The following is a 24,854-nucleotide window of genomic DNA, read 5'->3' on the forward strand; positions in this document are numbered from 1 at the left end:
AGCCCCTCTCAAGGAGATTGGTTCCAGAGCACATACTGTGTCGAGGTGAGCCCAACTATATCTAACCGGTACACCTCAACCTCGCGCACCATGTTCCAAGAGGCAGTTTCAGTAACCAGTAATCATAATGCCAGGGTCCCTGCCCTCAGCTGCCAACCGACCCACAATGCACCAGACCCAGATTACTACCTCTCCCACAGGTGGTGGACCCATGTTGCTCCCCATGAGTGGACCTCATGAGTAAGAGTCCAACCACCAGGGGCTCACCAAGGAGGCCCTCCCCCAGGCCTGGCTCCTGGATGAGGCCTCGGTAACCTTACTCCAGGCGAGGGAAGCTGTGTCTTTGTTATACCTCTCATCATGGTCTTATGGATCATCCTTTGTCTGGCCCATCACCTAGGACCAATTTGCCTTGGGAGACCCTACCAGGGACTATTGCCCTTGACAACATAGCTCCTAGGCTCACGCAGGCATGCAAACCCCTCCACCATGTTATGGTGATGATCCAGGGAGGGGTAAGGTGAAACTAAAAGTTAAAATATATGTGCTAACATGAAACTTAGACGGTTAATACTGCACAATTTAAGATGAAATAGAAAAGGTTATAAGTCTAGATTTTTGGCCACAATCCAGGAATTTTAACAAGAAATTCAGGTTGTGCTCTGTGAGAGAAAAGCAAAGGTCAGTGTAAAGCTGTAGGCCATTTTACCTTTATTTACCATTAAAGTACTGTGTGAATCTTAGACATATTAAACTTCATTCAAATGTCTGACTTAATGCCTGGGCTAGCACTAAGTGATTTTAGAAGTTCTAAGAAAGATATAAATAAATATATTTGCCCTTGTATCCACATTTACAATGTAGGCCTATGACAAGCAAAAAAAAAAAAACGTTTAGAAAAGTTTGCAGTGGCAGATCACATTTCCAGGAGCTTATCAGATCAGCTTATCAGCTTTCTGTTTCCATTTTCTATTTAACTGAAATGACAGCTTCCTACATGCGTGGTCTGGGAGGCTGGTCCTGGGAGCTGACATTTGTGAGTACATATCAGAATATTAATAAGGGACTTTTTTTTGTCAAAAATTTGTTGACACCCACTGGCCCAGTGTTTTTTTTTGTAATCTGATATTAGGAGTTTTTCTGCTTCTGCCCTTTCCTGCAGAAACTGATGCTTCTCTTCATGAGACTGGTCATCAACATCATCTTTTCCACACATCCATTTCTGGGTTGCGGTTCATCAAAGATGTAGTTACATTAAATATTTCTGTAAGTACGTGAAAGCATTCAGCCACATATTGGTGAAGTCAGGTGCTGATGTTGGATGATTAGCCCTGGATCACAATCACCAGTTTAACACATCCCAGACATTATTACACATCCAAGAAAAGCGCACAACAAACAGTCCTCAGTCCACATGGCGTGGTGTGTGATGAAAATGCAAGTTCAGTGCATGCAGGTCTCACTGACTTCAGCAGAGATTGCTGAAAATAGCCTGAAGGCTTTCTGTGGTGTGTGGAGCATCTGTTTACTTGATCCTTCACAACAGCACATCCCAAGTTTTAGCACCATATGAAATAGTTGTGAAAGAGCAGGGTGTAACCGGGAAGCCAGCTGTCATGATGATGTGTCCATTAAGACACAGGAGGACAAATAAACAGGCAGAGAGATATAGGAAATTGTTCTGTTGAAGAAACACAAGAGTGATACAACCTTGGAATGAGAATCCATCACTCTGTCACTCCAGAGAACACAGTTCACATGATATAAGCTGTGTGGGTACAGTTACATGCCTCTGTAAGAAATATATGCATTGTAATGTTGGATTCCTCATTAAAAGGTGTGCCAACAGACTTACACGAAGTCTACAGGAGATTATATGTTTGAAATTTGATAAAATGTGATAAAAACATCAGCCTTATTTGAGGGTCTGCATATCAAGCAGCAACTGTGAAAATTATCCTCTGACTACCCTATAAATATTTTCCACCATATCTTTATCTGAAATATGTTTACTAAACCAGTTTCTGCTATTTTCAGCATCTCAGTTTCACAAGAAAATCAAGACAACAATTCTAGAGGAAGGAATGGAGATGTTCTGGTTTTCAGATCCTTTGACAACTGTATATTCAGTGCATGTTGTTTAGTGTGCAAATGATCTGAACCCTAAAATGCTCCAAGTAGTGTATGAAAAGTCAAACAATGTGTTTCAAATGGGAAACTTGTGATATGCGGTCTTTATTTGCAGTTTGTTCTGGAAAGAATGGAACTGACACTTCTACAAGATAATTTACAAGATACAAAATGATGGTCTTAGAATGATGTGCTACTTTGTTTTGTGACTTTCTGAGCCAAACCAGTAACTTTCTAGAATCATATTCATCCATTCATTGTCTGTAACCCTTATCCAGTTCAGGATCACGGTGGGTCAGGAGCCTACCCAGAATTACTGGGTGCAAGGCATGAACACACCCTGGAGGGGGCGCCAACATACCAACGTTGGTTTTTGGAGCGTGGGAGGAAACAGGAGCACCCGGAGGAGACCCACGCAGACACGTGGAGACCACACCAAACTCCTCACAGACAGTCACCTGGAGCAGGGCTCGAACCCACAACCTCCAGGTCCCTAGAGCTGTGTAACTGTGACACTACATGCTGCACCATCACGCCGCCCCTATTTCAAATCCAATGTCTAAAAATTCTTTTAATATTTAACTTTTTGCTTAAAACATATTTCTCTTTAAAAGAAATTGGCATTATTATGCTAGTATATTATCATTATATCAGTGGCATACAATGGTCTTAAAAATTGCCGCTGTCCAATGAAGAACAGGTATCTACAAAAACTAAATCAACTTTACAGGAAAAAGAAAAAACCTTCTTACCTTTCAATAGAAGTCAATGTAAAAAATATTCTAAGTAATTTTGGAGCATTTCTATTGGTCCATTCTTCACAAAAGTTTCACACAGTGTGTAGGACATGTGAAGAACTGCTGTGTTCAGATAAAGTTGGTGGATTGGCGACTCAAAAGTGTCCATAGGTGTGAGTGTCTGAGTGAATGTGTGAGTGTGTGTCGCCCTGTGAAGGACCAGCGCCCTCTCCAGGGTGTATTCCCGCCTTGCACCCAATGAGTCCGGGTAGGCTCCGGACCCACCGCAACCCTGAACTGGATAAGCACTTACAGACAATGAATGAATGGATTTGGAATATAAACATATTTCAATATGTTTAATAAATAAAACACATATAAAAAAATCAACATAACCCTATAGCCCAAGAATAGAAACAGAGAATACCAGAGAACAAATGGCTAAAATATTGTTGACGTTCATTCTTATGTAAACAAACACACCAGTAAAAACAATTGGTGATTACTGAGGTCAGAAAAATGACTGAGGAAATGTCCAGTGTACAGTAAGTCAATAATGTAATTATTGTGACAGGAATATAAATAAATACAATACATAAAAACATAATGTGTGCAGCAAAAAAATAGCTTTTATCTCTAACTTTACTATTGTCTGCAGGGTGTGAATATCTGGAGACTAAGTGCACACAGTGTTTACTCTGTACTGTGTACACTGTACTGTACGTTGAATCTATTACTGTCTATTAATGATTTCCCCTGATGCTCATTTTTGGATGAAGAACATTTTTCTTCACCTGTGATAAAGAAGCTTGAAGGGAGCTTTTTAAATCCGTCCCTTTGTTCAAACGAATGGCTCGTTCCAGTTCTTCCAAATGTTTCAGAAGTGCTAAATTTCTCTGCTTCATTTTCTCTCTGTTCTCATCATTTTCTCTTCTCAGTTTCTCCAGCTCCTCCTTTTGGCGTTGACTCTTTTGTCTCAGTTTCTCAAAAGTTTCTACTTTAACCTGCTGCAGCTGAAGCTCTTTCTTTACTTTATCAAACTCGGTTTTCTGTTCCCGTAGCGTTGTTCGCAGCTGGCGAACTTTTTTTTCAAGTTCACCTTTCTCTTTCAACCATGTCACCTCAATCTTCTCAAGTCTTTTAATAGATCTCTGCAGCTCTGCCTCTGTCTTCTGCCATTTGAACTCCATCTTGTGCAGTTCCTTGCTGTGAGCTTCTGTTCTTGCATTTTGTTGAAAGGGCATCCCACCTTGAGATTTTCGACCTTGGAATTTTTCAAGATGGTATTTTTTACTTGGGTATTTTGCAGTGTGCACTGTGTACTTGTCCTCTTCGTGTGAATTGTTAGGATTTGTGTTCTGGTTGAGTTTGATTATGGCTGTTTGCCCTTCTTCTTGTCTGTGTTGTAAGTAAGATGTAATCTCTTTCTCCTTTACCTTCTCTGATTCTATTCCTTTGATAATTTTTCCCTCCTCTTGCTCTCTGTTTATATCAGCATCAGCAGATTCATCAGCTGAATCTTTCATTTCTGCCCTATATTCCTCTGCCACAATTTCCTTTGGAATAATTTTTTCTTCCCGTTCTTCTTCCATCTCCTGAAACAGAGTTTTTCTGTAGCGTTTGCCTTTATTTCTTTCCACCATGTCTTTGATCTTCTTCAGTAAAGTGGGGACTTGCTCTTGATTGTCTTTGTCTCTGTTATTAAAGACATGGTATCTTCCTCCACACATTCTAATGACATTCTTCAGTCCTGGATGGGCATCTTCCAAGTATTCCTCAATTGTCTTTCCCTCCAGATCGTCTCCTTTGGTAAATAACACCACTGTGTGCTTGATAGCTTCTTCTCCAAAGACCTCCAGGATCTGCTTGGCTGTATCAATCTCTTCTTTGGTGAAGCTACCAATGGGCAGTACAAAGAGGAGCACATCAGACCCAGAGTCAGAGATTTCAATGCACGAGACAATCTTCTGTATGGTTTCATTCTCAGTCTGACTGAAATCTGTCCACCCTGGAGTGTCCACAACAAAGATTTTGTGTCCATCTACAGTGCTGGAGCTCATGGACCAAGCCTGGGTCACTCCTTGTGAGCTGGGTGCTGTATGGAAAGATTTCCAGCCCAGGAGAGTGTTCCCTGAGGAACTCTTTCCAGCATCCCTATTTCCCAGCAGAAATATTCTGATCTCCATCACTGATCTAATGGAGAGAAAAGAAAAGCAGAGGGAACCTAATGAGAGGCCAAAATAAAGCAAAAGCACAACCTAACATAACAAAACATATCATAACATAACAGAACAAAGCTAACACAACATTAATAACAAAGCTTAAACACACACACACACACACACACACATACAAACATTCTTTCATTGTCTGTAACCCTTATCCAGCTCAGGTGGGTCCAGAGCCTACCCGGAATCACTGGGCACTAGGCAGGAACACACCCTGAGGGGTGCACCACAGAGCGACACACACACTCACTCCTATGGACACGTTTGAGTCACCAATCCACCTACCAACGTGTGTTTTTGGAGTGTGGGAGGAAACCTGAGCACCCGGAGGAAACCCACGCGGACAGGGGGAGAACACACCAACTCCTCACAGACAGTCACCCGGAGCGGGAAAGGAACCCACTACCTCCGGGTGCCTGGAGCTGTGTGACTGTGACACTAGCTGCTGCGCCACTGTGCCATGCACACACACACATACACACACACACACACACACACACACACACACACACACACACACACACACACACACACACACACACACACACACACACACACACACACACACACACACACACACACACACACTAACAAGGCCAGCACATATAACAAACTTGCACTCACTCAGCTCCATCAGCTCCACTCACTCATTCATTCTGAAGAGCTGCATGAACAAATGTATCAGTTCTGTACAATATTTATCCATATTTAAGTACAACTGTAAACTAAAATAACTTACAACCAACCCCTACTAGATCTGTAGTAGATGTGGGCTGACAAAGAGGATGCACCTGATGGTAAGTGTCCTCTACAAACCGGCAACGTATTTAATTTAAAAAAACGGATTTGTTAAGTTAACCTAGTAAAGTAAGTAAATGTTTCTTTTATGTTGTAATCAAAGGTGAGTTCATATGAAAGTAAAAGGCCAGCTCTTAATCAAAAGCAAATTTACACAACCACAGATTACTTTTACATCCAGTTACTAAAAATCTCACAACTGAAGTGAGTATCAGTACCTGCTGTTGGTCTGGGTCTGATCCTCTGCTTCTCTTCAGAAGTTGTGAGCAGGTGAATGTGTGTGTTATTAAAGAATCCTGAGGATTTGTTACTGCCTTTCACAGCCCTAAAGACAGGTTCTACCTCTTCTGTGGCGTCACACTGCACTCTAAAAAGAGAAGAGTTGATCCAACTTAATTGAATTGCTTCAATTGGTAACAAGTAATTCAATTAAGTTTATCCAACTTAATTTTTTAAGTTCAACCTACAAAAAATTAAGTTGGATAAACTTAATTGAATTACTTGTTACCAATTGAAGCAATTCAATTAAGTTGGTTCTTTTTAGAGTGTGGAGATCTGTGTTAGTTTATAGCTCCACACACTGGCGATCATCAGAAGGAGACACTGGAGATTCTTAGAGTTACAGCCACAGTTTGGAGAAATCATGATCTGAATTATAATAGAGGGGATCATAGCAATTCTCTTCTAACAGTCTTTAGTTTTTTCATATATTTCATGAACACAGCACCTCATGGAGCTGGCTCGTAACTCGCTCACTCACCTTTAACAAAATGTTTCTCAAATACCCTATTCAGTGCTTTGCATGACCTTGTCTCAAGTCTCCCTCCAGTTTAAGGCAGCACAGAACACGAATAAACAGGAAGCATTCATGTTTTCAGATGCAGTATCAATGTTTATTGATATTTTGGTGTGACAGCTGTTTGAAAGTTACATTCATGAAGGAAAACTAGCTAAGAATTCTGCTTCAGTTGGAGCCTAAAGTGCAAATATCTCTGAAAGCCATTTTGTAAACCTACCTCACTAGAACCCAAGCTAAAGGAGTGACCCGAAGTGTTTCTTTGCCTTGTTTTAGATTATACGACAAAACCAAAAAATCCAGTAGAGCAGTGTCCTCATCAGTAGATGGCTTTTTACTTTTGTTAACGAAAGAAGGAAGTGTGTCTCTGCCCTGAGCTTTGGTTTATGATTGATTATAAATTCAAGTATTAAAGGTCAATTAATCACATGATGTGTACACACATCAGACTTCAGGAATATTCACCATCAATAGATTTGGCTTTGGACAGAAACATTCCGAGCCACTCGTGAATTGTGAGAGAATTTGGACCCGTCCCACCACCCTGTCACTGCAGTTCAGTACCACTGCAGACAGACAGAAGGCAGTAATGATCCAGAAAGGCCTCTGACGCTCTAGCACATCTCAGGCCTCATCTTGGCTGCCCGGCATCTCAGGACTTTGAGGAAACTGTCGATCTTGTGGGAGTCCCTGCGGAAGTAGGACAGTGGAGATTGTCCAGGTGGGAGATTCTGTCCTGGCCCAGTTCGTTGTTGTAGAAAGGGAGTGAGGAGAGAGCCTGTGAAGAGTGGCCTACCTGTGGGGAAACAACAGTCAGGGAAAGAAGAATAAGCAGTCATCACTAGGGCTGTGCTATATCATATTGTGTGCAATAATATCACATTTATAAACAATTAAAAAAATAAATAGATCAATATCGTGATTATCATGATATTCTGACTTGTTTACGTAATGACGTCATGAGGTTACACGTAGTATGGCATACCTTTATTATGTCATTTAGGCACAGACAGGTATGGTGGAATTTTGCTCTGCGTTCAAATATAAAAATAATATTCTATATATTTTTATACAATGTCAGAATCTTGGTGAGTTACTGTTGTTTATAAAATAAGCAAATGTTTTCACATTTATTTGTTTCTTCTGGATGTTTGAAATGGTGAGATTTGTACTAAAATAAATATATTTTAAATAAAATTATAAAATTGGGGTAAACATTAACTCTTACATTTTTCAGAAACTAATACATGCATAGAAATGCAGAAATCTTTTAAACTCTAAAATAAGCCAACATTTTACTGTCCGAGATGGGTGTAGTTGGTTAATTTTATTCAGATGGGTATATGCTTATTTTTATTTGCCTTACTACTTTATCATTTTATGTAAGGTGTGTAATTGGGAACTTCTTTTAATTTTTTAGACTTAGAATTTTAGTTCAGGCCAAAATCAGCAAAACTGGAAGCCCACATGTCAGGTCCGTTGCAGATAATGTAGATTTTTTTTCCATTGTTTGTAACTTAGGGTGTCACATAGATTTGTAGAGAGAGTAATCAAGGCTACCACATGCAAAATCATGGGGATGCAGGTAGGCAATTGAATTGTATTATTTGGATGAAAATCTCATTCTGATGCCTCAAAAAGGAGAAGGAAAAGAGACATCTTGGCTGGGACACTAACAATCACCTGAAATACTGTGTGGAAAAACATAGGAAAAAACACATTCAGCGGAGAGAAAGAGAGGGAAAAATCGACAAAATGCACTTAGTATCTACAAGAAAGGCAATAGTGGCACTGCAAACAGAAAAAAAATATGAATAGAATGAGTGTACAATCAAGCACTTCCATTCATTCATTCATCTGTAACCGCTTATCCAATTCAGGGTCGCTGTGGGTCCAGAGCCTACCTGGAATCATTGGGCGCAAGGCGGGAATACACCCTGGAGGGGGCGCCAGTCCTTCACACAGACACACATTCACTCACACACTCACACCTACGGACACTTTTGAGTCAAGCACTTCCATGTGGAGGACCAAAAAATGAAAATTGAAAATACATGAAATAAAAAAAACAAAATAAATACAGGGGATTTTTTTAAATGTAAAATGCTAAATTATTTAGCTCTAGAATATACTTAAGGTGTGCAGGGTTAACTGGATGGCATTGTAGAATGACGCACTAGCATTTAACTAAATTAAAAATATATTAATTTTTTGATGGAAGGAGAAATGATCCAGAGAGCAGTGAATAATTTAGGTATATGGTGTAGGGCAGTGCTAAACAATACAGAACAAGTTGTGGGACTTAAAGCTGAACCAGTGAAGCACTGATAGATCGTGTTTGCCAGGGAAGTTGAAATTGTGGTGTCTGCAGTTTGGCTTATTGCCTTGTATTAGGTGGCCATTGACAGTTTATGATGTTTCAGTCACAGAAAGAGAGAGGATGGAAAGGGTTATTAACAATTTTAACAATAACCATAAGGAAGTGGCTAGGGGTGGTGCTGTGTTTAAGTAGCATGGCATGGTATGGGAAAGGAGTACTGGAGTTACCACTCAAGTTTTATTTGAGGAATATAAATGTGTGTTGTGAAGGTAAAGGTGAGTCGTGAGATGATTCTGTCAGGATCCAAAGATGCAGTGGTAAAAGCAGCAGCTCCAATCACTAAAACAGGAAGGAAGTGGAATCTGAAAGTAGCTGTGCAGATAGCCAGGAGCTCATTAGAACTAAGTGATTGGCCAAGTACAATGCCGAAGAGCAGGCCTTGGGTCAGGTGATTTGTGGAAAGCTTTTAGTAAGGCCACGTTACTGGAGAGAAGGCAAATGATGATGGCAAATGATTTGTAGCCAAATCAGCCACATCCCTGCCTGTGCAGTTTGGCATCAGGGGCCAGAAACTACAAACCGTATTCCAAAAAAGTTGGGACACTAAAAAAATTGTAAATAAAAACTGAATGCAATGATGTGGAGACGGCAAATGTCAATATTTTATTCGTAATTGAACATAGATGACAGATCAAACGTTTAATCTGAGTAAATGTAACATTTTAAAGGAAAATATGTTGATTCAAAATTTCACAGTGTCAACAAATCCCAAAAAAGTTGGGACAAGTAGCAATAAGTGGCTGGAAAAATGAAAATTGAGCATAAAACGAACAGCTGGAAGACCAATTAACACTAATTAGGTCAATTGACAACATGATTGGGTATAAAAAGAGCTTCTCAGAGTGTCAGTGTCTTTAACTTTAAGTATAAATAATGAAAGAGACATTTACTTGCCTGTTGGCACAGGTCAATTGCTCTTCTTGGGGGTCTGTGGGCCCTTGGGCAGGACGTTGGAACAGGGGGTGCAGGTCGACATGGATGGGAATAAAGAAAATTAAAGCTGTGAATAATGAATAATTAATATACCGGTGGATATTGATGTGATGTAATTATAGTCTGGAGGGGAGGTGTTTGTTTTCTTTGGTAGTATCAGCATGTAATATCCTGTTATCCCAGTAGGTGGGGCTAGGGTTAGTAGAGGTGGAGCTAGAGGAGAGTTAGAGAGGGAGCGCTGTATTCTTAGAGGTAGACTAACCCCGGAAAGATAACAAATGAGCTGCTATGAGCTGGCATTTTTTTTTGGGGGGGGGGTGGTGACAATTAGTTGAGTGTGTTAGTGTGTGAAGGCCATGTGCCAACTCCACGTGCCTGCTTTTTTATGGCTTTTTGCAAAATAAAGGGGAAAATTGATCAACAAGGGATCCTCCAGACCATTTGAGACAGCACTACCACAGTGCTTTTCTGTCAGTTTATGTGGTTCTAACAACTAGTGTACCACCAAAGTTACACTTTATGGTTGTAATAACATGGTCCACTGTGTAGGGTGGCACGGTGGTGCAAGCAGGTAGTGTCGCAGTCACACAGCTCCAGGGATCTGTGGGTTCAAGTCCTGCTCTGGGTGAAGACTTTGGTGTGTTCTTTCCCTTGTCCATGTGGTTTCCTCCAGATGCTCCGGTTTCCTCCCACTGTCCAAAAACATGTTTGTAAGTGGATTGGTAACTTAAAAGTGTGTGTGAGAGAATGAATGTGTGTGAAGGACTGGCACCCCCTCCAGGGAGTATTACTGCCTTGAACCCAATGATTCCAGCACTAAGGCCTACATAATTTAGTAAGAATTAATCAAGATTAATCAAAACCATTACTCCCTGAATATATTATGTCATTAGTTATTATTAACCATTACTCAATAGTGTTAATCTGCATTTTCCATCACATTCCTCCCTTTTTATGATTTAAAAACATCGATGCATGTGAACTTTTAATCATAATATTGCTAAAAAAAAATGCAAAAGATAACATCAAATATAGACTAGCTAAGTATTGAGTCTAGGCATCATAACTCATGCACTTAAAAAAACATATTGAATGATTACATATCAAATGATTATTTAAACTCATAAAATCATAAAATCAACTTGAAATCAGCATTAATAAATGAAAAGTGAGTTTAATGTAAAGAATTACTCCCCATCCAATGAGGCATAGATTGGTGGGGACATTTCAAGAGGCATCTCATCCAGTGGATTTCTTTCGCGACCAGAGGCTGCAGGGTCAAGCTCCATGTACACATCTGCACTCACCATACTGAATGAAACAGAACGCTCAATAATTTTGATGATCAGACTTCTGATACAGGGAATAATACAACATCTGATTAGTGCTATTACTAATAGAGAAATGATTATTGTGACAGCCAGTTTCAGCTCCAATGCTCCCCATTTGCCAAAATAGGAATTAAACCATGCCATCCAGTCAATGTTTACACCTGAAAATCCATACAACTCCTCAGTAAAAGTTGTTAACTCCTTCATCGCCTTAGTGAATCACCTGCTTGCTGCTGTGTGATTAGGAATGAAAGTGCAGCAGTGATCACCAAACATGTGACATTCACGATGTATAACTGAATAGTTGAATGTTTTTGAGCCAGCTGCTAGAGCACAATCTCTAGGACACATATAGCCCCACTTTATTGACTGATCTAGGATGTCTTCATCCTTACACATTTTACTTTTATTCCCCTGAAGTAAGCATTCTATCTTTAATGGATCTGGATGCATTTTTCTCATGTATTTGGCACAAGTGGAAGCATTGTAAGGAAATGGCATGATAATTGGAACTTCCCAAGCACCCATAATACACATAACATGATGAATTTGTGGCTGTAGTAACAGCATATTTAGCTTTTTTATGCCATACTTTTATACCTGATCGTATGGAGTCGCGGGGATAGCCTGAACCTTGAAATGATACAGTCAATGCTGGTGCCAACAACATCAACCAAAAGATAAAGATTAACAGTTCAGCAGGACTTGGAAGGGCCCCAACCACCGCTGTTCACCACCCTGTCTCCTGTTTCAAGGAGTGTGACTTCCCCTCCAACGGTTTAGGCAAGGCCTGTGAGTGAACAGAACGCATGATTGTTAGTAATTTCTCATGTTTCAATAGGACAACATGTGCTCTTCCAAGAGTCCCACGTCGTCCACGTGGCCTGGTGGATCCAAACCCCATCTCGGTGGCCTGCCAAACAAAATTTCAAAAGGTGTTAAACCAGTTTTGGTTCTGGCTCACATACGTATATACATTAAAATCAGTGGTAATGCCTGCACCCAATTGAGCCCTGTTTCTACACAACATTTCTGAAGCTTGCTTTTGATTGTTGCATTCTCTCTCTCGACTGCTCCTGCACTCTGTGGATGATAAGCACAGTGTAATTTCACATCAATGCCCAATTTCTCTTCTAGCTGAGTGAGTGCTGTGCTGATAAAAGCTGGTCCATTGTCACTCCCAATGCGTCGAGGAATAATGTGCTGAATTAAATCTTTGGCCACTGCCTGAGCGTCTTGTTTGCTGGAAGGGGAAACACTCAACCCATTTGGAAAACATATCCACTACTACCAGACAATACCTTTTCCCCTCGCACTGGTTGAGTTCAATGAAATCCATCTGCAAATGTTCAAATGGCTCATTGGGTGGAGGATGTGCCCCTGGTGTTATTTTAATGCCTCAAGCTGCATTGTGCTGGGCGCATATGAGACATTTTTCACAAAACCTTTGTGCAAAAATAGTGAACCCTCTTGTGTACCAGATTCACTGTACTGCAGATACCATAGCCCCTTTGGATGCACGATCTCTCCCATGAGACAATTTTGCAAAATAGGGAAAATAAGCAGAGGTTAGGCAAGGCCTACCATCTAAAGCTTGCCACATTCCATCCTTGAAAATACAGCCTGCTTTGTGCCAAGCAGAGCGCTCTGCTTCTGAGGCCTGCGAGGTTAGTTCTGTGTGTGAGAGTGTGAGAGGGTGGAGCTCCAGAACACAGGATTCCTGAAAAAGAGAAAACATTGGATCATTTCTTTTTTTTTCTTTGCAGGTTCATCTGCAAAATGTGTGATGTACAATGTGTTTCCCTGTGGATGTCAGAAAAATTCCTGTGGAACCATATCATTCAAAATCAAACACAGGAATATGCATATTTGGAGTCAGTCCAAATATTCACAGTCTTACCCTCAGCCAGTTTTCATGCTTCTGTAAGAGCCACCGATTCAGCTGCTTGAGCTGAGAATGACCCTGGCAAACTGCCAGAATAAAAACACTCATGCAGAGACAAAACAGCCAACTTGGTTCTTTCCACAAGTGTAATGGGACGCTAACCCATCAACAAACAAATTAAAATCATTGTTAGGAACTGGAATATCCTTTAAAACTGGTCTCCAGGAGCAGACCTGAGAGATGGCTGTCAAAAATCATGAGGCTCTCCATCATCCTGTGTAAGGAGCAGGCTTTGGAATTGTGCAATACTGAATAGTAACATTCAGCAGTTGGCAACAAACAACAAGGCAACAAGTAACCAGCGTGCAGCTGACAAATTACATGTTTCCTGTTCTGACAAAAATCAACACCTCATGTTGAACCACAGGACGGCACGGTGGCGCAGCAGGTAGTGTCGCAGTCACACAGCTCCAGGGACCTGGAGGTTGTGGTTTCGAATCCCACTCCGGATGACTGTCTGTGAGGAGTTGGTGTGTTCTCCCCGTGTCCGTGTGGGTTTCCTCCGGGTGCTTCAGTTTCCTCCCACAGTCCAAAAACACATGTTGGTAGGTGGATTGGCGACTCAAAAGTGCCCGTAGGTGTGAGTGAATGTGTGTGTGTTTGTCTGTGTTGCCCTGCGAAGGACTAGCGCCCCCACCAGGGTGTATTCCCGCCTTGCGCCCAATGATTCCAGGTAGGCTCTGGAACCCCGCGACCCTGAATTGGATAAGCGGTTTCAGATAATGAATGAATGTTGAACCACCAACATCAAAATTTTTTTTAACACCATGATATCTCTAGAAGCTAGGATCGCCAGTTTTGCTGGAGAAATATGCACCTGTGCATATTAATATTAATTATAAATAACCCCATGAGAACACAATGCAACATTATCTTCATGACATGCTTCAGCATCAGACAAACACACCAATAATCTATGTACTGAAGACGTGCACTGCCTCCTGGAAAAATAAATCCTTAAATCAGCCTTAAGGGCTGCATTAAAAATGATCAGTGATTCAAAGTGAGGCAAACAGGTCCGCAAACATATCAGCAGTCTGGGACTGCAGCCAGATCCTCAGGAGGAGCTGAAACCCATACAAAGCTCTGGTTTGTGTGTGTGTTCATGTCAATTAAGAAAAAGGAAACCACAGCTGTGTATTAAATGCGGAACACTTCTGAATTTTTCACCCTTTTTTTTCACACCCCCTCCATGATCCCACCAATCATTCAAGGAGGTGCACTTGCAATGCCATGGACTCAGATCTCTCCACCCATCCTCAAGAAGTTTAGACAGTGATATATGAGGCTCAGAATGCAAAAATATACTTCTCTTTTGAACAAACAGTTTAAACAATTGCTTTTGTGAGGGTGAGAGGATGATCTGAGCCATGGAGTGTCAATTTTCCCACTAGAGATACACAAGCTTTAGCTTTTCACTTAAACCCATCAAATCAAATTCCTTTATCAAAAAATCTTCATCAGGCCCTTCATGCATGTGCACAGTGCGATGAAGGTCCTCTATTGACATGACATCGACCCACTCTGTAAGGAGGTCAGTAGATTGCAGAAATTTAGACTTAACAGTGGACAGTAAATCTGCTGATAAAGCCAAGCTTTCTCAGCTTCCACTCATATGTATAACAGCAAGCCACGTGCCTGCTTCACCATGACATACACCACTGTATCCTCCACACAGACCTCGATGCCCACATAGACTCAGTATATATTAAATACTCAATGTACTCATTAAATCCCTGAATCCCTGCTCAGGAGATTAATTGGGTGAAACTTAGAAAACAAATGCATTCTTCTGTCTGCACGGAGCATCCTAAAGACTCTGTTGCTACATCTGTAACTTTGGCCAAACACCCCTTATGCTGAGGTCTAATTGAAAAACATGAAGCTCAAAAGTGGTTGCTCATGAATCTACTAAAAGCTAAATTCTATCCTTGCTACTGTCATCTTTATTCTAAACATGACAACATAAGAATCAGTTTGTGTTAATAACAAAAATTGTTCATTTATCTATTTTGGTGTTCGTCCAGACACTCCATCCCCATCCAGCTCCTCCACCCCCAAGACCTAATCTCAGTTGGAAGGCTCCATTGCTTGTGGCCCTTGTCTCTGGTCTCTGTGTCTGTTGGGACAGTCCCTTATGAAGTGATCAGGGCTTCCACAGACGAAACGCCCTGCATTTCTGCCAGCGCTGCCATGGCCTCTTCCACGGCCTCGACCTCCGTGCCGTCCCTCACCTCTTTGATCGTGGTCCGTTGCCTGCTTCCACAATGCCAGCTGTGCATCAACCAGTTTGCGCTCCTCCTTTTCTCGTCGGATTTCTTTCATGCCGTTCGGGGGTTTTTCTGCATGCGCTGCATACTTTTCCACCTCTTTCAGTTGGCCCACGTCCACATCTAAACAGTTGGTTTCCACACAGGCATGTAGATCTGGGCGTAACCCACACACAAAGTCATATTTCAGCTGGCTTTCCCAGGCTGTTATGTGCGCAGTCTCCCAATCCTCCGTTGGTGGTCCGCCGCCTCCATGTTTCCTTTTCACCTCCAGAAGGTGGGAAAGGAAGGACCGCGCTGATTCGTCTGGCTGTTGTAACACCAAGGATTACAAAATCCACTGTGAGTTTCCTGCTTCTGTGCTTTTCTCTTTGGCCAAAAAGTTTTTGATGTGTTTTAAGACACAAGTAGATGCCAGCAAAGTCACTTACAGATTACTGTTCATTTGTTTAAATTCTTTTTCAGGGTGGGAGAACGTCTATGGGTTTGACATGTCCTGCATTAAAGAGGTGGCCATTAAAGAACCTCTGGTGGATGTTGTTGACCCCAAACAGCTTGTCACCAGCGCCTGCCTCATTAAGGTGAAAATACACTGATGGAGTGAATGCAGTGCAAAAGTTTGTGTGTTTGGTCAAATAACAGGTTTTACTAAGTGGAAATAAGTATGCGTTCTTAAGCTCTTGATGAGCTTAATGGATAGTTACTGTTAGCTGGATGAATCTATCTCGCTGAATGTTTTATATTGAGACTGTCCAAAAGAAATCTCAGATTGTATCTTTTTATACGGGATTGAAAAGAAACGTCAATGTAAAAAGATCTTATTCTAAGTGCTTATTGTCTTTTTTATGAAATGTTCAGTGTGAAGGACTGCTGTTCAAATGATAAACAAATCGACAACGGAGATCGGGTGTGGGTTTTTAAAATGTTAATCTCCATTCAAATTGCAATGAAATCCCAGATCAATTTTTAACTTGTGTGCTTTTGTGTATAACTAACTGCTGATGGAACATTTGAATCCATCTATCAAGGGTAGTTCACATTTATGCAAACTGTTCAGTGTGAAATAATCATTTGTGCCAGATGAGTGGAGGAGCATAGTGAGTAACTCCTAAAGGTAACTCTGAAAATCTCAACTCTATTTCAATGTTGATGTGTCGCTTGCCACAAAAGCGCATGCTCTCAAGGCATGACTGGTCACTGTCTTCTGGGGTGAATTGGGAGTTGGATTTTCTGTAGCACTACCAAGCATTTATGGTGAAGCTTAAAGGTTATTAAACAGAACTAAAACCTTAATATTTGCTTCTTTTTTAGAGTCACTGAACTTGTTAAAATGCAAAATGCCTCTTAGTTAAGTAACCAGTAATTCATGTTCAAATATGGACAATAATTCAATATCAATATATTGCAATATAAAGTTTCTATAACAGTGATTTTCAATGTTTTTTACATTTTCAATATTTACAGCACCTGTCACTGACTGAAGTTTATTATAGGGTGCTGCCAGCAGTTCATTGCACTCAAATTTAAAGTTAATATTAAAATATTAATATTGACAAAGCTGAAGTTTTTTTTATTGTAATCTTTCAGTTCTTGGCAGATTTTCTGTGGCTTTAAATTATGAAATGTGATTGTAATTTTTGGCATATGGTTCGGCTCTATGTTTAAAAGCAGACATGGTGTGTATGTTAGTTTATCTGTGTTCAGTGAAACTAGTAGTGTGCCATAAACTGGTTTATCACAGTATTAACCAAGTATGTGGGTACTGCTGTTTGTTTTGGAATTTCGTGTCCCATGAATCCCTCAATATGCTGTGATTTTCTGATCTTGACCTTTTATGTTTGAAATGTATTCTGATCTGACATGGTTTTTATTTTAATCTTTCAGGTCCAGAGTCTCCATACACCCACTGGAAGCAGACTGTGTTTTACCTGGATGATTATCTCACAGTGAAGACTGGGGAAGAGATTTTTGGCACCATCAGCATGAAACCTAACGTCAAGAATAACGTAAGTTATGTTCCCTGAAAAAGCTGGAACTCATTCATTCTTTAACCGCTTGAGTCATTTCCATTCCAGTAAAAGCTGGAACTTTTTAAAAATCTTTTTTTTATTATTATTTTATCTTTTTTATTCATTCTAGCGAGCAAGTCATTGTTCAGTGTTTCATTTTGTTTAATTTGCCTACTTTGCAGAGAGACCTGGACTTCACAGTAGACATCGACTTCAAGGGTCAGCTCTGCGAGATGTCCAAGACTTCAGAGTACAGGATGCGCTAGATCCCCTCCTAGTATTAGCCTGTGTGTGTCTGGGGCAACTTCTGAGGGAGATCAGTGCATAGTTTGTGTGTGGCCTCATTCTTTTTAGAGATCTGGTCTTATGCTGTGAATGATCAAGGACTGGTGCAGTGTTTTTTGTTTAGATTTTTCTCTCCTCCCTCCTTTCTCTCTCCCTCTTTCTTCAAGCTTTTATATGAACACTTTCGGTTTATACACAACAGCTGCACCAGGAGAGTCTTTCTTCTTTTAACTGTGCAATAGTCTCAAATATTTAGTGTTACTGTACAATAATTATTGGGTCACTCAACCTCATTTTCTTGCCGAGTGTGGGAAGATCAGGCACCTCAAGACTTGCACACACAAACATGCACTGTCTCCTTCTTGCCAACAGTGTTCTTGTTCAGTCACTTTGACCAGTTGTGCGGTCATGAGTCCTGTTACGGCAACACATCCCTGTCCCAGGATTTTTTTATAATTTTTTTTCAAATTTGTTTAGTTTCAATTCCTAAGAAGAGCCTCCTGTGACAGTTTCATTGCCCTTCCATCAGCCAGTCAGCATGTCAGTTATAGGGTAGGGGAGCAAATACTCAGTCAACCGTCAGTCATTGTACATTTTAATATTCCATTTGTTCTGTCTTCAGTGTGAAGAAAAAGGGGGCAAAAAAACATTATGAATTCAAGCTGTAGTTTTAAACCCTGCCCACGGTCTCATTCCACCCTTTTACATCTGTGCAATGTACTGGAGCAGTTTGCTTGTGTTGTCAGTAGCAGGTGCCATATCATGGACCTTATTTGAGGGGTCACTTTAGATTTGTTTTCTGACTTGTACTGGTTTCCTCAGAGTCCAACTTTAAATGTTTCCTCTCTTTGCTTCTCGTAAATGAGCTGTTGAGGGAGCAACGAATAGCAGTGGTTGGGTGGAAAACGGAGAGTTCAGCCTTGTTTTACAGCAATGTAATATCAGACTGATTAGACCAAAGTGAAGTGGCTGATCTTGTACTACATTTGCCCACCATTTTGCCCTGCGAGCACTTAAAAACATGTGGAGCTGGATTTAGGGCAGGTTGTGCAGTGTCCTGAAATGCAGTAGGAGACGAGGCCCTTTTGGGAGACTGGTTTAACCTTGTTTTCTCTGATAATCGAGTCTAGCTTTGGTCTTCCTAATGTTGCTTCTTATGCTTTGGCATCAAATTTGAGAAGCCACTTCGTAATTTTCCCTAAAATACAACAGCAATGTTTAAGCCTAGTTGGAGACAGATTATTCATCTTTTGTGAATGTCTGTCTGAGACTTGGCTTAACTTGCCTCTATCTCTCATTAGTGTTATGGTGGGCCTCAGAGTTCAAATCAAGAGGTTATGTTATGTTCATCACTGGTCTGGGGTAAAGCTGGGTAGGATCATGTCCAATAGGATGTGTATTACATTTTTTTTTTCTTCCTTTTTTAAAATAAAAGAATAAAGTTGGGGGAAACATTGCTTCTGTATTTTTTTTTAAAAGCAACTAATACATGACACTGTTCATAAGAAAAACATGTTGTGGGAATCTTTTAAACTCAAAAATAAACCAACATTTTACCACCTGAGGTGGGTGTAGTTGGTAAATTTTATTCAGATGTTTATGTTTTTTTTACTTTCCTCCCCCTTATGTTTTCATCTTGGGTATTTCAGTTGGGCATATTTCTTAATTTCAGAGATTTAGCATTTTATTTCAGGCCAAAATCAGCAAAACTGGAAGGCCTAAGCCCCACACTTCAGGTCTGTTGCTGAGAGATAATGGATGTTCAAAGACTTTCTACTGCCCTTGAATATATTACACTATTAAAGGGGCAATCCAACAAAAAAGTGAATGTAAATCCAAGTTTCAAAATAGTGCAATAATAAATTTTAAGGGTGAGATAATGTTGATTTTTTTTCCCCTTCCCCATACCGTTTATGTAGTATTTAAGGCCACCATATTCAAAACCATGGGAATGCAGGTAGGTAATTAAATGTAATAATTTGTATGCAGTCTTGGAAAAAATTTGAATGCCTCGAAATAATCACCTTAAATAACATCAACCAGGAAAAACACACTTTCACCAGAGAGATTAACAAATGCAGTTAGTATCTACAAGAAAGGCAGTAGGGCAGTAGTGGCACTCCAAGCAGAAAAAAAATATGAATAGAATAAGATAGTACAAACCGGATTCCAAAAACGTTGGGACACTAAATAAATTGTGAATAAAAACTGAATGCAATGATGTGGAGATGGCAAATGTCAATATTTTATTCGTAATTGAACATAGATGACAGATCAAAAGTTTAATCTGAATAAATGTAACATTTTAAAGGAAAAATATGTTGATTCAAAATTTCACAGTATCAACAAGTCCCCAAAAAGTTGGGACAAGTAGCAATAAGTGGCTGGAAAAAGGAAATTGAGCATATAATGAACAGCTGGAAGACCAATTAACACTAATTAGGTCAATTGACAACATGATTGGGTATAAAAAGAGCTTCTCAGAGTGTCAGTGTCAATCTGAAGCCAAGATGGTAAGAGGATCACCAATTCCACCATTGTTGCGCAGAAAGATGCAGCAATACCAGAATGGTGTTACCCAGCGTAAAATAGCAAAGACTTTTAAGTTATCATTATCAACCGTGCATAACATCATCAAACAATTCAGAGAATCTGGAACAATTGCTGTGCGTAAGGGTCAAGGCCGTAAAACTCTACTGGATGCTCGTGATCTCTGGGCCCTTAAACGTCACTGCACCTCAAACAGGAATGCCACTGTCAAGGAAATACCAGAATGGGCTCAGGAATACTACAGAAAGCATTGTCAGTAAACACAATCCACCGTGCCATCCGCCGTTGCCAGCTGAAACTTTACAGTGCAAAGAGGAAGCCATTTCTAAGCAAGCTCCACAAGCTCAGACATTTGCACTGGGCCAGAGGTCTTTTAAAATGAAGTGTGGCAAAATGGAAGTGTGGCATCCGGACCAGAGAGGACAAGGATAACCCAAGTTGTTATCAACGCTCCGTTCAGAAGCCTGCATCACTGATGGTACGGGGTTGCATGAGTGCTTGTGGCATGGGCAGCTTGAAAGTTTGGAAAGGCAACATTAATGCAGAGAACTATGTTCAGGTTCTAGAACAACATATGCTCCCATCTAGACGTCATCTCTTTCAGGGAAGACCCTGCATTTTTCAACAAGATAATGCCAGACCACATTCTGCGGCAATCACAACATCATGGCTACGTAGGAGAAAGATCCGGGTACTGAAATGGCCAGCCTGCAGTCCAGATCTTTCATTTGGCGCATCATGAAGAGGAAGGTGTGACAAAGAAGGCCCAAGACGATTGAACAGTTAGAGGCCTGTATTAGACATGAATGGGAGAGCGTTCCTATTTCTAAACTTGAGAAACTGGTCTCCTCTGTCCCCAGACGTCGGTTGAGTGTTGTAAGTAGAAGGGGGGATGCCACACAGTGGTAAAAAATGGCCTTGTCCCAACATTTTGGGGATTTGTTGACGCCATGAAATTTTGAAACAACATATTTTTCCCTTAAAATGATACATTCTCTCAGTTTAAACTTTTGATCTGTGATTTGTGTTCTATTCTGAATAAAATATTGACATTTGCCATCTCCACATCATTGCATTCAGTTTTTATTCACAATTTGTTTAGTGTGCCAACTTTTTTGGAATCCGGTTTGTACAATCAAGCACTTCCACATGGACAAATTATGAAATAAATACATGTGGTCATTAAAATCACATGCAGTAAAATGCTTTGCTCAGTCGTGAGCATCTTCAATTTCATACTGCGTTTGTGAACTAATTTTTAAGGCCTAAATCAGGACAAGAGGCAAGTGTCACTGAAACATAAATGCTGAACTAACACCATTCAGTGAATGACATTGCCACTAGGTGTCAGCGAACACCCACTCACCTTTCACAATGCTCTTTAAAGGTGGATCCATAGAGAGAATTTTTTGTGGCTTTATGACCAAAACACATATTTAAATTTAATTTGATAATTTCTTTGTACATTTAATATACTGTCTTTTTTGTTCTCCATATTTCCAAACAAAAACAAAAATTCATACATAAAATTAATTTTAGAAAATTATATAGACATACATACAGGGGGAAAAGTTTAATGTAAAATACAGGAATGCAAAATAATTTTGCTTTAGAATATACATTAGGTGTGCATCGTTAACGGAAACTCTACAATCATTTCGTGTTTTGAGAAAATTCATATTATTTTTAAGGAGGTCTATACATTTACGGTGTTTTCTGGCTGACAGAAATGTACAGTTACACTTTATTTGGCAGAAATGCCGTAAAACTGGTAGCGCTCATCTTACGGTATTGGGTCTGATCATTTGCGCGGTATTTTGGAACAACGTACTAGAATGAAATTAAATATATGTGTCTTTGTTTTACTTTTTTAAATCCAGTTTTATTTCATTTTAAGAGTACACCGTTCATATATTGTGTGCAAGTGCTGTAACATTTTGACGCCCGTGGTCAACCTTGGTTTTGTTGTTGTTCAAAACAGCAGAAATATTGTGAGGGGAAAAGATGTGTTTTTTTTTTGTTGGGGGGGGGTTTGACACGGAAAGCACAGACACAGACATTGAAACTCAAGTTCAAGAAGTTTATTGTCATTTCAGCAGTATACAGTGTTTACAGTACACAGTGAAACGAAATAGCGTTCCTCCAGGACCAAGGTGCTACTAAAGACAATACACAACATTAAAGTGCATCTAGTGCAAAGCTAGTGCAACATAAAACAGTGCATACACATTAAAGTGCAAAAGATATGGCTAAGAAAATACAAAACAATGTCCATACAGTACAATACAATACAATGCAATACAAGACAATGCAAAACCATAAGTACGGAGGGGGTGAGGGAGAGAGACACTGCAATTTATAGTGTATTTGTGCTGTAAAAGTGTATTTGTGCTGTATTTGTGTGTATTTGTGCTCGGGAGGATTATTACCAGAAGATGAAAAAATAAAAACCCTTTTAAAAGCTTCTTACCTACAAGTTTGATACCGTTTTAAAAACACCACATTGCAGGGCAAACCATGCTTCGTCGTTTTTATAAATAACAATTACAAACCATTGAAAAAATGCAAATTAAAACAAAAATGAATGTGGCTTCTCCAGATTTTAATCTGAATATACAATGCCACCTACCATCTTTTGGCGGGTTTACCCTTATTTTTTTTACACCTTAAATGGCGCATGAATGTATCTGCTGGCAATTTAAGGTGGAATAGAAAAGTTAATAAGCCAAGCTTTTTGGCCATAACCCAGGAAATTAACCAAAAACTGCTTGTGCGAGAATAATAAAATGTTAGTTTGAAGTTATGGGTACCCTTTTTTAGTGATGTATAGAACCATATACTAAATGGTGATATTCAGTGACACAGTGATACCTTGTTTCTATCCTCCCCCTATTTAGACTGCACATTATTTAATATAATAACACTAATAAACGTTATTATTTTTATGCTATTTCTTAGGAAGCATTTGTGTGTTTTCAGATACATGATTAATGTTTATTTTGGTGTGACAGCTGTTGAGGTATACGAAGGAAAGCTAGTTAATCGTTCTGCTTCAGTTATTTTCTCAAGTGCAAATATCTCAACCACTATGTAAACGTACCTCACTAGAGCCCAAACTGAACGAGTGACTTAAAACGAATTTTAAAATGATTTGTTTGAAATTAAACTGGCTCACTCCCAGGTTCACATTTAAATCCGAAACTCTATTCCAGTAGTGACTGGTAACAAACTGTAGGGTTAAATGTCATTCCAGAAATTGACTGGAAATTAGTTGTAGCACTCCTTTTAGTGAAATTTAAATTCGGCTGGAAGTGTTAATTCTTGTGTTAGAGAAGTTAATTTCTTCAAAATTAGTTCAATGACTACTGTAGGTAGGGTGACCAGACGTCCTCTTTTACCCGAACATGTCCTCTTTTTTAGACTTAAAAAAATGTCCGGGCGGAATTTCACAAACGTCCTGGATTTTGTTTTTCTACAGTTTACATAGACCTTCGAGAAGCGTTCATAAAATAGTCCCGCCCTCCCCTACTCCGATTGGTTCGCTTGAGTGAGAAGGGGGAGTGGTGAATTAGCCTAAAATCTTCGGATTGGACGGTCTGACTGTAGCGCTACCGTTCTTGGTCGATAACCTTCTCTGTAAACATTTAATTGGTCAGTCTGCACCTCAGTAGTCCTTGTTGACGTCAGGCAAAGCTCATGTACCCACCCTCATCCGGAGCAGCTATGCCGAAACGTGAATGTAAGTTCTCGGATGAATTAAAAAAGAAATTCCCATGTTTTGTGTAGCAAATAAAGGTGTAAGGGACCCAAGAGCATTCATAGGTTCAGCTAAGCATACAACGGCAGAGAGGGGCGAGACCTAACCCCCCCCACTTTTTTTTTTCACCATCTCAGATCTGGTCACCCTACTGTAGAGAGAATTATATTCAATAAAAAATCATGCAGTGAAGCCAAAGTGCTTTTGCTCTGTTAGAAGGAGTGAGCTGCACTGGGATGAGAAAACTCCCCATCAGAGACATAATATTCAAAACCACATCAGGCATTGGTTTGTACAGTCTTCTTGATCAGCAGATTAAGAAGACAGTATAAAGCTCTTATGATTGGTTAGCACGCAGACATTTACCTAATATGGATTTTGTACTGTAGTGCTTTAAAGAAAAACAAAAAACGCTGCTACATTTACTTCCGTTAACGGAAACTGCTACAAGGTGAGTGCAGTCCCACATCCTGCCACAGAAAATATATTTACAGTGCAAGCCACTTTGCGCTTTGAATACCCCTTGCTCTTTGGGTGCACTTGCCCTCGTTTTTTCATTAACGCTTCATACTTCATTTATAATAAAATGACAATAAAAACAAAGCTCAGAACCAGAATATTAATGAAGATTAATGTATAGCTACAACTCATAGTATAGACCATCTGAAAACAGGTCGGTAAAGTTAGGTTTATATTTGGATATTC

General features: G+C 40.0%; 1 protein-coding gene and 1 long non-coding RNA gene across 2 annotated transcripts; one reads left to right on the plus strand and one right to left on the minus strand.

Moving 5' to 3' along the window:
- Window positions 1-2,227: 2,227 nt before the first annotated feature.
- LOC136665369 (GTPase IMAP family member 7-like) lies at window positions 2,228-6,227 on the minus strand. The gene is made up of 2 exons (XM_066642970.1): window positions 6,112-6,227; window positions 2,228-5,060 (listed from the first exon to the last, which is right to left on the minus strand). Exon 2 carries the CDS (start codon window positions 5,051-5,053, stop codon window positions 3,611-3,613), a length of 1,443 nt encoding a protein of 480 aa, XP_066499067.1. The 5' UTR covers window positions 5,054-5,060; window positions 6,112-6,227; the 3' UTR covers window positions 2,228-3,610.
- A 9,577-nt stretch (window positions 6,228-15,804) lies between these two features.
- On the plus strand, window positions 15,805-18,476 carry LOC136665389 (uncharacterized). The gene is made up of 4 exons (XR_010795238.1): window positions 15,805-15,890; window positions 16,014-16,129; window positions 17,433-17,554; window positions 17,740-18,476. It is a non-coding gene; the product is annotated as an uncharacterized lncRNA (long non-coding RNA).
- Window positions 18,477-24,854: the final 6,378 nt, after the last annotated feature.

This window comes from Hoplias malabaricus, chromosome 13, assembly GCF_029633855.1.
Source record: "Hoplias malabaricus isolate fHopMal1 chromosome 13, fHopMal1.hap1, whole genome shotgun sequence".
NCBI lineage: Eukaryota > Metazoa > Chordata > Actinopteri > Characiformes > Erythrinidae > Hoplias > Hoplias malabaricus.

What these genes read in the sequence shown, in the direction of transcription:
- LOC136665369 (XM_066642970.1), bottom strand. Translation starts at nt 5,053, where the DNA reads ATGGAGATCAGAATATTTCTGCTGGGAAATAGGGATGCTGGAAAGAGT.